Source organism: Papio anubis, chromosome 13 (assembly GCF_008728515.1).
Source record: "Papio anubis isolate 15944 chromosome 13, Panubis1.0, whole genome shotgun sequence".
Taxonomy (NCBI): Eukaryota; Metazoa; Chordata; class Mammalia; order Primates; family Cercopithecidae; genus Papio; species Papio anubis.
In genome coordinates, this window is record NC_044988.1 from 55,453,529 (window position 1) to 55,467,692 (window position 14,164).

General features: G+C 38.3%; 1 protein-coding gene across 6 annotated transcripts in view; it reads left to right on the top strand.

Annotated features, from left to right (window-relative positions):
* The window catches only part of IFT74 (intraflagellar transport 74), a 133,913-nt gene that overhangs the window by 24,728 nt on the left and 95,021 nt on the right, over window positions 1-14,164 (top strand). For all 6 annotated transcript variants that reach the window (XR_004177900.1, XR_004177899.1, XM_031654290.1 and 3 more), the window contains exons 3-4: window positions 9,423-9,558; window positions 11,486-11,534. Coding sequence is in view for 4 of the 6 variants with exons in the window: in XM_031654290.1 (XP_031510150.1) it covers window positions 9,423-9,558; window positions 11,486-11,534 (185 nt within the window). In the remaining 2 variants the exon portion in view is untranslated. The remainder of the gene's footprint in view (window positions 1-9,422; window positions 9,559-11,485; window positions 11,535-14,164) is intronic.

Genomic DNA, 14,164 nt, shown 5'->3' on the forward strand with positions numbered 1-14,164 from the left:
CATCTTTGTCAAAAATATGTTCCGGTAGGTATATGGATTTATTTCTGAGTTCTCTATTCTGTTTTTATGCCAGTATGCTTTTTTTTTTTTTTTTTTTTTAAATTCAGAATGGGTTTGGCTGTCCTAGATCTTCTATGATTCCATATAAATTTTAGGCTTTTTTTGTTTGTTTGTTTGTTTCTGAGACAGAGTCTTGCTCTGTCATCGAGGCTCAAGTGCAGTGGTGCAGTCTCGCTCACTGCAAGCTCCGCCTTTCAGGTTCAAGCCATTCTCCTGCCTCAGCCTCCGGAGTAACTGGGACTACAGGCGCCCACCATCACACCTGGCTAATTTTTTTTTATTTTTAGTAGAGACGGGGTTTCACCATGTTAGCCAGGATGGTCTCGATCTCCTGACCTCGTGATCTGCCCGCCTTGACCTCCCAAAGTGCTGGGATATCAGGCATGAGCCACCGTGCCTGGCCTTTTTTTTTTTCTTTCTATTTTTGAGAAGAATGTCATTGATATTTTTACAAGGATTGCATTGAATTTGTAGATTAATTTGGATATTCTGGATATTTTGACAATATTGATTCTTCCATTCCATGAACATGGAATATCTTTCTATTTTTTGGTGTTCTTTTCAGTTCCTTGCATCAGTGTTTTATAGTTTTCATTGTAGAGATCTTTCACTTCTTGGGTTAATTCCTATGTGTTTTATTTTATTTGTAGCTATTGTAAATGGGACTACTTTCTTGATTTTTTTTTTCATATTGTTCACTGTTAGTATATAGAAATGCTGTTGATTTTTGTATCCTGCAATTTTTCTGAATTTTACTGAATTTACTGTTTATCAGTTTGAATAGTTTTTTTGGTGGAGTCTTCAGATTTTTCCAAATATAAGATCACATCATCTGCACACAGAGTTAATTTGACTTCTTCCTTTCCAGTTTGGATGCCCTTTATTTCTTTTTATTGTCTGATTGCTCTAGCCAAGAATTCCAGTACTATGTTGAATAACAGTGGTGAAAGTGGGCATCCTTGTTGTGTTCTAGATCTTAGAGGAAAAGCTTTCAGTTTTTCCTCATTCCATAGGATATTAACTGTGGATCTGTCATATATAGCTTTTATTGTATTTAGATATGTTCCTTGTATACCTGGTTTTTTGAGGATTTTTATCATCAGGAGATGTTAAATGTCATCAAATACTTTTACAATATCAATGGAAGGTTTTTGTCCTTCAGTCCGAGGATATGATCTATCACATTGATTGATTTGCATATATTGAACTATCTTTACATACCTATCTTTACATACCTATCTTTACAAAGATAGATGTAAACTATCTTTACATACCAGTTGGTCACGACAAATGATCTTTTTAATGTGTTGTTTAATTCAGTTTGCTGGTACTTTGTTGAGGATTTTTGCATCAATGTTCATCAGGGATATTGGCCTCTAGTTTTCTTTTTTCTTCATATGTCTTGTCTGTTTTTTTTTTTTTAAATCAGGGTAATACTGGTCTCATAGAATGAGTTTGAAAGTATTTTCTCATCTTCTATTTTTCAGAATAGTTTTAGTAGGATTGGTATTAGTCCTTTTTTAAATGTTTGGTGGAACTCAGCAGTGAAGCCATCAGGTCCTGAGCTTTTCTTTGCTGGGAGACTTTTTAAAAATTTTTTTGAGACAGAATCTCACTGTCGCCCAAGCTGGAGCACAGTGATGTGATCTCTGCTCACTGCAACCTCCGCCTCCTGGGTTCAGGCTATTCTCCTGCCTCAGCCTCCTGAGTAGCTGGGATTACAGGCGTGCGCCACCACACCCAGCTAATTTTTGTATTTTTAGTAGAGACGGGGTTTCACCATGTTGGTCAGGCTGGTCTTGAACTCCTGACCTCGTGATCCACCCACCTTGGACTCCCAAAGTGCTGGGATTACAGGCGTGAGCCACCACGCCCAGCCGGGAGACTTTTTATTATGGCTTGGATCTCATTATTTGTTACTGGTCTGTTCAGGTTTTGGATTTCTTTATGGTTCAGTCTCTGTTGGTTGTATGTGTTTAGTCATTTGTTCATTTCTTCCAGATTTTCCAACTTATTGCATATAGTTGCTCATAGTGGCCTCTAATGATTCTTTGAGTTTCTGTGTTATCAGTTGTAATGTCTTTTTTTTTTTCATTTCTGATTATATTTATTTGAATCTTCCCTCTTTTTTTCATTAGTTAGCCTGGCTAAGAGTTTGTTGATTTTGTTTATCTTTTCAAAACACTGACTTTGTATTTCGTTGATCTTTTATATTTTTTTGTTTCAGTTTCATTTATTTCTACTGTGATCTTTATTAATTTCTGATATGAATTTTATGTTTGGTTTGCTCATGCTTATCTGATTTTTTAATATGCATTATTAGGTGGTTTATTTTAAGTTTCTCTACTTTTTTAATGTAGGCATTTAAAGGTATAAACTTTCCTCTTAGTACAGCTTTTACCATATCACGTAAGTTTTGGATATGTTGTATTTCCATTGTAATTTGTTTCAAGAGTTTAAACAAATTTCCTTTTTAATCTCTTTGACCCACTGGTCATTCAGGAACATATTTCTATTTGTTGGTATAGTTTTCAAAATTCCTCTTGTTATCAATTTGTAGTTTTATTCCATTATGGTCAGAGAAGATACATATATATTTAGGATTGTTGTATCTCTTGCTGAATTGATTCCTTTATCATTATATAATGATCTTCTTGTTTAGATTTGAAGTCTTTTAAATCTTATGTATGTATAGCTACTCCTGCTTGCTTTTGATAGTGTGAAATACCTTTTCCCACTCTTTTATTTTTAGCCTATGTGTGTCTTTTAGGACTAGATATGTTTCTCATAGGCAGGGTATAGTTGGATTATGTTGTTGTTGTTGCTATTTTAAAATCTTCTGCTAATATGTATCTTTTAATTGAATAATTCAGTTCATTTACATTACATTCACAGTTAATAATGATATATGAAGCTTTCTTCCTCTTATTTTGTTAGTTGTTTTTAAGTTGTATAAATTATTTATTTGTTTCTTTTTCTCTGTCTTTGTATCTTTATGTTTTGATGAAATTCTTTCATGTTGGCATTTGATTATTTTGTCCTCCTCCTTTGTGATTGTTTTATAAGAACTGTGAGTTTAATATTTTTATGTGTTTTTGTGATACTGTATATCCATCTTTAATTTTTATGTTGAAGACCCCTTTGAGCATTTACTGTAGGACTGGCCTAGTGGTGACACATTCCCTCAGTGTTTGCTTGTCTTGCAGATACTTTATTTCTCCTTCATTTATGAATCTTATTCTGTCAGGATATAAAATTTGTGGCTGACTTTTTGTTTTTGTTTTTGGTTTTGGTTTTTTTCTTAGCACTTCGAAAATGACATCCGATTCTCTTTTTTATTTTTTATTTTTTAAATTTCCACTGAAAGGTCTGCTTTTATTCTGATAGGATTGTCTTTATAGGTGACTAGATACTTTTACTAATTTTAAAATTCTTTCCTTCACATTGACTTTAGACATTCTAACAATATGCCTCTCTGTTTTTTGGTTTAAGATAGTTCTAACTTGGTGGGGCGTGCTTACTGTCAATTTTCCTCCAAAGGTTAACTTTTTACTTTCTTCAACCTATACTGCTCTAGCTGCATTTGACTGGATGCATTGAGGCCATCCACAGGTAACTGGGTCTAAAACTTTTGACAGGAAGGCCATGGGCTGCCGGTTGCCTCTGTGCTCTTGGGTAAGCACTCCTAAAGCTAACCCATTATTCACGTTAACAAAAAGGTGAAATGGCTTTTCTAGGGAAGGCAGGGCTAGAACAGGGGCAATTATGAGCATCTCTTTCAGCTCTTTAATCTGATGGATTTTAGCAGAAGTCCACAAGAGACAGTCAGGCTTCCACTGGGTAAGTTTTTCATATAAAAGTTTACTTTTTAGTGAGTATGAGTCAATCCATAAATGGCAATATCCAATTAATCCTAAAAATTTTTTTAGTTCTTGCTTAGTTTGAGGCAGGGGTAAGGACACAATTCACTCAACCCATTTCGGCCCTATTTTTGCTTACCTGCACTTATTAGTTGGCTTAAATATTTAACTGTATATTGAAGCTTCACTTTTGAGACCCGTAATCCCTCAAACTGTTGGTGGTTAAGAATATGTGTAGAGAAGTCACCCACTTTTTTTTATATCTTCACCAGATATGAGACTATCATCCACATACTGAAGCAGGCATATTTGCTTTGGGACAACAACTTTTCCAATACTCATTCTAGAATTTGACTAAAGAGGTTAGGGGAGTCTGTAAGCCCTTGGAGTAAGACCGTCCATCGATATTGTTGTTTTCGCCCTGAATGGGGATCTTCTCACTCAGAAGCAAATATGTCTCGGCTATCCTCAGCCAAGGGGCATGCCCAGAAAGCATCCTTCAAATCTATTACTCACTGATGATCATAAGGAATTTGGCTGAGAACGGTGTAAGGGTTGGGGACAATGGGTTGAGTGGTCTGGACTATCTAGTTAATAGCTCTGAGGTCTTGTACCAATCAGTTTGACCTGTCTGATTTCTTGACAGGCAGGATTGGGGTATTATAGGGAGACGTACAGGGTTTAAGGAGTCCATCTTTAATGAGACTCTCAATTACAGGCTTTAACCCTATCCTGCCTTCGAAGGGAGTGGGGTATTGCTTTCTCCTACTATTTCCCCAGGAGTTTTTAGTTTGATGTGTATTGGGGGAACTCGAAGTTTTTCTCGATTCCCTTCTCTTGACCAGATATCAGGATGAATGTATTTTTCATCCATGGTGGTGAGTAGATTTAATGAGGTGAGGAATCCCTTAGGGCCAACTTGAAGGCCTATGCCTAATTTTAGCATTAAGTCTTTTTCTAATAGATTAGTTACCACCGCAGGGATCAACAAAAATTGAATATGAGTTAATCGATCTTGATATTTGGCTTTTGTATTTTCTAAGATTTTGGCCTTAAATCCTTCTCCTTTTACCCCAGAGACTTAAAGTTCTTCTGAAAAGCCAGCAAGATTAGATGGAGTGAGACAGAGGAGTGAGACACTCCGGAATCGATTAAAAAGGTGATAAGTTCACATTTAGGTCCCACCTCTAAATTTATCAAGAGCTCCTGGTGGGACTCAAAGTAAAAGAGACAGAGCCCCTGACTCCCCTACTCTTCCTTGAAAGTCTTCTTTCAAGACTTTCAAGGTGGAAGGACTTCTTTTTCCCTTTTTAATTTAGGACATTTTCTCTTGAAGTGGCCTGTTCTTCCACATTTGTAACATGTATCTTGTCCTTCCTCCCTTTCAATTCTGGGATTCTTTGACTTTGCTCCCCCACACTCTTTAGAGGGCCTAGGAAATGAAGGCCCATGTCCTCTAATTGGAGGCTTGGTTCCTTTGCACGGGAGTTTGGACCTTTTATAGTTCTTGGCCCCCTGGAAGCCTTGTTTAGAAGTGTATGGGTTTGGAGCCACCAGTTGAAAGGTGGATAGCATAAGTTTTGCTCTTTGTTTTTGCTTTTCTTTGTCTCTCCTTACATACACTTTTTGAGCTTTCCTAAGAAGTTTACTTAGCGGTCAGTCTTCCCAATTTTCTAATTTTTGTAACTTTTTTGAAATATCTGGTCAATTCTTGGTGATAAAATGGAGCTTAAACATTCCCTGTCCAAGGGGATCTTCCAGATTTAGGCCTGTATACTGTTTCGTTTGCTCCTTTAGCCTGTCTAAGGATTTTATAGGCCCCGCATCTTTTTTTTTTTTGTTGTATATCAAATGCTTTAGAGAGGTTTTGAGTTCGGAGTATTGATTCCCCAATTCCTTTTATTTTCATTTCCCTAGATCTTGCATGTTTTCCTGGTGAGCTGCATTATTATTGTCCCACCTGAGGTCTTGGGTGGGAAATTTTTGGTCCGCAGTAGGGACATTTTGACCAGGAGAGTGTTCACATTTCCAAATTGCCTCAGCAGCCCTACAGTTATGCTTCTTTTCTCCTCCAAAAAGAGGATGCCTCGGATGGACATTAACTTAACCCAGGTATATAACTGAGGTCCTAAGAATTGATCAACTTGATCAGCCACCCCATAAAGGTCATCCAACAGCAACTGAAGCTCTTTTTTCAAACTTCGCACCTCTGAACTGGTCAAGGGAATATTTACAATTCCAATGGCTCCCCCTCCTTGTGGCACCTCTTTTAAGGGGAAGAGAGTCGGGGCTGACTCCTTAGGTGTGGAGGGAAATGGGAAATTAAATTTAGAAATTTACACTGTTCTCTCTCACGTCGAAGTCCTTTCAGGGAGGGGTACTTAATAGGCTGGAAGGGGACAGGCTCATGGGATGATAATTCCTAAGAGTCAGGGTTATAAGGAGGAGGAATAACATGAGCAGGGGAAGGATCTGGAATGGGACCTGAGGCGGCAGCAGCTGCCTGAGGGAGAGGGTCAGGGGCACTGAGCGGAGGAAGATGATCCAGAGGATCCCATGTGTTGGTGGGTGTGGGTTGTTTAGGAACAGGGACTCTTTCTCTGTTAGAGGAGTTGGTTTCTGGCTTATTACTTCTGGTTTTTAAAGGGTAGAGGAGGACAGGTTCTTGCCTCCAACAAACAGCATAGTCTGTTTCCTTTTGGGAGACAGGGCTTTTGTCATTAACATGTTCGATTAAGAGCTGACAAATCCACTCTTCACTGGAACCAAATTTTGGCTTGAAAACTGAGGGTTTGAGGATGGGCCCTCGAGTCCAAATAAAACAACAATATTTTATCATTTGCTGCTTTCTTTTATGTTTAGTTCTTTCATTACCTTTCCAATAGTTTAACATAAGTCCCAAGGGACTATCAGGAGGAAATTCATCACTCGCTTGGCTCTTTATTTTTCCTTTCTTACTTGAAACATTTCCCATCTCAGAGGTTTGGGATGGTGTCTAACTCAAATAGGCCTTTCCCCGGAGCTTCTGTTGGGGGTGCTCAACATCTCCTACTAGTGATTTCTCGCCCTCCCTCCTTTCAGAAGCTCACTGAGGCTCTGAGGCTCAGTCCCTCATATTAGAGATTTTCTTGCTTGTCAATTTCCAGAGGCATTGTTAAGGCTCAATCCCTAGTATTAGAAATTTCTTGCCTATCCTTTAGCCCCACCTGTTGGAGGCTCCTTGCACCCTTCTTTCGCTTTGTCTACTCTGGCCGCTCTCCTCTTGGGAAATGGCAGGATCCGCCCTAAGCCATATGAGGTGACCACGGAACTGCAGATAGGACCCACTCAATCCACACAGCAGTAGTGTTAACATCATCTACACACACTTTTAGCCTCCAAGATACCCTGACCACCAAGGAAATACTTTGTTGCTCTTGCACCGTTTTTCACGTTGGTCTGTGCACGGAGTTACTTGGTCGCCACGCTGTTGTAAGCCTCTCCTTTCCCCGTTGCTGAGAGCTTGGATTTGTTCATCAGAATGGGTGGATCTCAATCTCCTGTCCCTGAGGCCACTGCAACGGGATGGTAGGACACGTCTTCTCCTGGGTGGGGTGACTGAAGACGCCTTCTTGAAGGAGAATGGGAATCCCAGACAAGCCCCCAGAATTGTTAGAAATAAAATTTGAAGTTGTAAAGAAAGACGAGCACTCAAACAAAGGATTTCTCAGCAAAGCAAATTTACTTCTGCGCAGTAGGGTGCTTCTCATGGGGCTGGTTGTCACGAGAGCACACTAAAGAAAGGAGAGTAGAAGCTTTTATTACTAATGGTACTCCTGCCCCCGTGTCCTTTCCCCATTGGGTGGGATCGGACTGCACAATCTAAACTAGACCCGATTAGCTAAACATTTAAACTTTCTTAGATAAGGTGGGTGCGTGATGGGAGAGAGGGGAGAGGAGGAAGGGGTCATCTACAGAGGACTAGAGAGCCAATCTTTTCTCAAATAAGGAAAGGAATGTGAGCTGGGGCTGTGGCATGCCTGGGCATGTAGGAAAATCAGAAAGAAGGACAAAAGAGAAGAAAGGCAGGAGGTACTTGGAATTAGAGAATAAGTAGCTCAGCAGGCTGTTTGAAGAGAAACCTTGCCATATCTCACGTCTTTTATATCTTCTCATGCCTGTATGTATTATATGAACTGACATAAAGGAAGTCGTTTGGCCTTTCCTGAGGTCATATAATGTTATGTTGGATTTTTCATACCTGAAGTAGAGAATCACGTTGAGTAATAATGTGAATGCTTGTTTAATAATGTAAGCCCTTTAGTACTTACATGGTCATCTTAGGATGCATTTATATCCATTTGTTTTTACAAGATTAAAGTTTTCTTATTTTTTCCTGATTTTTAAAGGTAATATATACTCATTGTAATAAGGCTGAAAATGCCAAATTATATAAAGGAGAAAATAAAAATCAACTGTAATATAATTATAGATCATCATCATTACTATCTTTTCATATAGTTTTAAAAATTTTTTATTTTTGTCTTTATTCTTTATTTTTTTAAAAAGACGATCTCTTTGTGTTCTTCAGGCTGGCGTCGAACTCCTGGGTTTTAAACAATCCTCTCATCTCAGACTACCAAGTAGCTGAGGTTGTTGGTACATGCCACCATGCCCAAACTTCCAGCCTTTTTTTTGTTTTAAAAAACTAGAGTTGTGAACTAGGCACAGTGACTCACACCTGTAATCCCAGCTACTTGGAGAGCTGAGGCAGAAGGATCTTTTTAGGCCAGTAGTTCAAGACCAGGCTGAGTAACATAGTGAGCCCTTGTCTCTAAAACAAACAAAAATGGAGTTATAAATACTATCTTGTAAACTGCCTTTTAATTTTTATTTTATTTACTTATTTTGAGACTGAGTCTCACTCTGTTGCCCAAGCTAGAGTGCAGTGGCATGATCTCGGCTCACTGCAGCCTCGACCTCCCAGATTCAAGCGATTCTCATGGCTCAGCCTCTCAAGTAGCTGGGATTACAGACGTGTGCCACCACACCTGGATAACTTTTGTATTTTTAGTAGCAATGGGGTTTTGCCATGTTGGCCAGGCTGGTTTTGAACTCCTGACCTCACGTGATCCACCTGCCTTGGCCTCCCAAAATGCTTGGATTACAGGCGTGAGCCACCACACCCAACTTAAACTGCCCTTTTTATATACTGCAACTTATTTAACCATTTTCTACTGTGGACATTTAGCTCCTTTCCAGTTTTGAGGTATTATAAATAATGTCTACATATAGAATTTAAAATTTTCATGAAATGTATTTTTAAATAGTCACAGAATGTTAAATGTTAAAGAAATATGTTAATAAATTGAACAACAGTATTTAATAATTCAGACATTTAAAAAATAAGGAAATTTTTACAAATCAAGTAGAATTTTGGTTTTTAAAAAAATTGTCTTTGCAGTTTTACGAGTACAGTGTTTTCTCCAGTTTACTAAAAATGAAATCTTGTTTGTCATTTAGATGCCACCTGGGACAGCAAGACCAGGTTCTCGTGGTGGTCCCATAGGGACTGGTGGAGTTCTGTCTTCTCAAATCAAAGTTGCCGATCGCCCTGTAACACAACAAGGTTTGACTGGAATGAAAACTGGGATGAAAGGTACCTATTTTAAGATAAGTATCACACTTGGGCCTGTGTTTTGTAAGAAATAAATAATTGTGAACAATTAAAAAATTGTAAAAGTTGAGTAATTTTGAACAGTAAGTATTACAGTGCCATTTTATTAAATCAGGATTATAGCATGTAAGAATTATTACATGCAATTATGGCATGTAGTCAGAATTATGGCATATAATTGTTATTCTTTGAATCACAAAATTATTGTGAGAGTTAAACAACAGAATGAATATGAAAATACAGTTTGAATTAGAAAGCTATATACAGATATGAGCTATTTCAGTCTTCATTTTTCTGACATGGAGCTGTAGTACAACTTGAAGAACTTTGAAATAATCTTGGAGAAAAGTTCAAGATTGAAAATTAGATTTTTAGTACTATAAAATACTCTGAAATAGTTTGGATAGTTTCTGTATTAAAATGACACTTAAAATACTTGTGTATTTATGAGAAGTGGATCAAGAAATTTTTTTTCTGATGATTACTATCTGTTCTAGTACTTACGTAAGGAAATGAGGCTAACACATAGATTTATATTAAATCTCTCATGCTTCTGCATATGTCTTTAGAGAAGCATAATAATACATTATATATTATAGTTTAAAATTTAGAACTGTAGTATATATAAACCAAAATATGGTAAACTCCTTATTTTTTTTTTCTTTTTATCATAGGCAGTGGTCAGTAGCCTGTGATGAGCTGTTTCAGAGTTTGTTTTCTATATTTTTGACAGATGATTTATCAGGAATGAAGATATGCTGCTAGTACAAAATTAATTATAACATATCATACATGCTACTTTCTATAATATAGTATATCATCCCTTTCAAGAGACTTAAGTTTTTTCATCTACATTCTAATAACATTTAAATCACTAAATATTAAAAATGAATTGATTATTTAGAAATGTTTGCTTAATGATTATCAGTACCATGAAAAAATATTTCAAAATTACGTAGTCATTTAATTAGCCTTTTGAAAGTGGATGCACAAAAATATTTATATGTTTAATATTATTTTAAAACATCAAGGGTAGAAACATATTAAAATTCTGCAGTAAATTTATCAAATGTTTAGTTCTGTATTAATTTATCCTTCAGAACAGAACCGATATAATTTAGGATTGTTAGTTTCTACCAGTATACTTCAAAGCCTTTTATGAGAGAATTCGGAACATTACCACTCCACACAACTATCTACTGTGACTTTCATTCTTACCTCCTCTAGTGCCCCATTTCCCAGTGTAATAAGATATTACCTTTACTTCTCAGCGTAGACCTTATAGTTAATACACCTAGTTTTACCTCTCATACTTTGCAGGGTACTTCATCTCTTACCAGGTTTGAGACATTTAACCAAGAATACTTTCTTAGTTCTACTGAAATGTAAGACCATTATTACAAAAGTCTCTGAGACAAATGATAAAAAATAATAGTCACTTTCTCATACTGAGGAATGTCTGCAATGTCCAGTATGACAGCCAGTGGTCAGAAATTTAAATTAGTTCCCCAGTAGCACCAGCCAAATTTTAAGTGCTCTGCAGTCTCGCTGTCCACTTTATTGGACAGTTTTAATTTAGAATATTTCTGTCACTGCAGAAAGTTACTTTGAACAGCTCTGTTCTAGATTCCCTTAGACTCAATTTTTATTCCATTGGCCTGTTCTGTAGAGTCTACTGTCTTAACAGCCCCACCTCTAGTCCTATCTTCGTAGTTTTAATTGAAGCTTCCTTTATGTCATGATTCTAAGATACTAATTCTCTTTTCAGATTCAGTGATTCTTCTTGATTCATTGGAGCATTCATGAAGACTGTCTTGAGAATTGTGGAGTGTAATTCTGATTGTGCTTTGGATTTGCTATTTTGGTGGCATTTCAAACTGAACACTAACACTTAAAACATTTTTTTTAGGTCCCCAGAGGCAAATTTTAGACAAATCTTATTATCTTGGGCTGCTTAGGTATGTTAAACATGTCTTTTCATCCATATGTTTTACTCGAAATATTGTGTGCCTTCTGTCAAAATAGAGTATGTAACTTTAATATGAAGTTTTAGCTATGGCACTTGTTAGAATTTATTAGGTGTCTATTGATTTCTAATAATTATTTGGTATTCTAGCAATTTCTGGTTAATTTGGCTAGGCTGTAAAATAAATGTGATAGTATAATTAGCCTGAGATTTATAATTTTATGAATTTGCATGTGTACGTGAGCTATATTTTCTCTCAGTTTGTTTGTGCTGCTATAATAAAATACCTGAGATTGGGTAACTAACAGGAATTTATTTCTTACTGTTTTGGAGACGTGGAAGTCCAAGAGCAAGGTACCAGCAGCTTCAATGTTTGGTGGGCATCTGTTTCTCAAAGATGGTGCCATCAAGGTGTCCTCATGGCAGAAGAGTGGAAGGGCAAAAGATACCTGGCTAGTTTCCTTCAACCCTTTTATAAGGCACCGATCCCATCCATGAGGGCAGAGCTGTCATGGCCTGATTTCAACTTCCTAAAGTTCCTACCTCTTAATACTATTGCATTAGAGATTAAATTTTGATATGAATTTCAGAGAGACACAAACATTCAAACCATAGCATACTTATTTTATTTTGTTTATATTTTAGAGACAGAGCCCCACTCTGTTGCCCAGGCTGGAGTGCAGTGGCATGATCACAGCTCACTGCAACCTTGAACTCCTGGGTTCAAGTGATCCTCCTGCCTTGGCTTCCCAAAGTGCTGGGATTATAGGCACGAACTACCACCACACCTGGCCTCATAGTATTTTTTTTTTTTTTTTTCTTGAGACAGAGTCTTGCTCTGTGACTCAGACTGGAGTGCAGTGGCGTGATCTTGGCTCACTGCAACCTCTGTCTCCTGGGTTTAAGCAATTCTCCTGCCTCAGCTTCCCGAGTAGCTGCAGTTACAGGCGTGTGTGACCACACCCACCTAATTTTTTGTGTGTGTTTTTAGTAGAGGTGGCGTTTCACCATGTCAGCCAGGCTGGTCTCGGACTCCTGACCTCAAATGATCCACCCATCTCGTCCTTCTGAAGTGCTGGGATTACAGGCATGAGCCACTGTGCCTGACCCCTTGTAGCATTTTTAAAGTTCACTTTTTTCATCTGATAATATCCAAGAGTAATTTTTTTTTCTTTTTCTTTTTCTTTTTTTTTTTGAGACGGAGTCTCACTCTGTCACCCAGACTGGAGTGCAGTGGTGTGATCTCAGCTCACTGCAACCTCTGCCTTCCAGGTTTAAGCTATTCTCCTGCTTCAGCCTCCTGAGTAGCTGAGACTACAGGCATGCACCACCATGCCCGGCTAACTTTTGTATTTTTTAGTAGAGATGGGGTTTCACCATATTGGCCAGGCTGGTCTTGAACTCCTGACCTCAGGTGATCCACCTGCCTCGGCCTCCCAAAGAGCTGAAATTATAGGCATGAGCCACCGCGCCTGGCCAAGAATAATCTTTTATGTTTTTTTCAGTAATTAATCTGAAATGTGTTACTCATATCATTAAAATGTTACCAACTACATCTAATAAGAAAGGAAAAATGTGTATACTTATTTATGTTACGTTAATCAGTGCAGAGTCTTACGTAAGTATATATTTGGTCAGTTGCTACGAATATGGCCTAATTTTAATTAATTCGTAAGCTTTTTTTTTTTTTTTTTTTTTTTTTGAGATGGAGTTTTGCTTTTGTCACCAGGCTGGAGTGCAATGATGGGATCTCACCTCACTGCAACTTCTGCCCCCTGGATTCAAGTGATTCTCCTGCCTCAGCCTCGTGCCTGTAATCTGCGAGTAGCTGGGATTACAGGTGCCTGCCACCACACTTGGCTAATTTTTTTTTTTTTGAGACAGAGTTTTGCTCTTGTTGCCCAGGCTGGAGTGCAATGGCATGATCTCTGGTCACCGCAACCTCTGCCTCCGGGGTTTAAGTGATTCTCCTGCCTCAGCCTCCCGAGTAGCTGGCATTACAGGTGTGCGCCACCATGCCCAGCTAATTTTGTATTTTTAGTAGAGATGGGGTTTCTCCATGTTGGTCAGGCTGGTCTCGAACTCCCAGCCTCAGGTGATCCACCCACCTCGGCTGCCCAGAGTGCTGGGATTACAGGCATGAGCACTGCACCTGGCCTAATTTTTGTGTTTTTAGTAGAGATGGGTGTTTCACCATTTTGGCCAGGCTAGTCTTGAACTCCTGACCTCGGGTAATCCACCTGCCTATGCCTTGCTTTTTTTTTTTTTTTTTTAGATGGAGTCTCACTCTGTCGCCCAGGCTGGAGTGCAGTGGCACGATCTTGGCTCATTCTCCTGCCTCAGGCTCCCAAGTAGCTGGGACTACAGGCGCCGGCCACCACACCCGAGCCTGGCCACCTACACCTTTCAAAGTTCTGGGATTACAGGTGTGAGCCGCCGCACTCGGCCTCATAAACTTTTGTTATATGTCTCTGGGTATGTTTCTGGGGATGCATCTCTAAATCAATGACTTTTTCTTAATCTTACTATTTTTCCAGTTACTTGTTCTACTGTCCTATCTCCATCTTCCCGTTTTACCTTATTTTCTTCTTGGCATATTATTTGTATCTTCTTTCTCTTTTA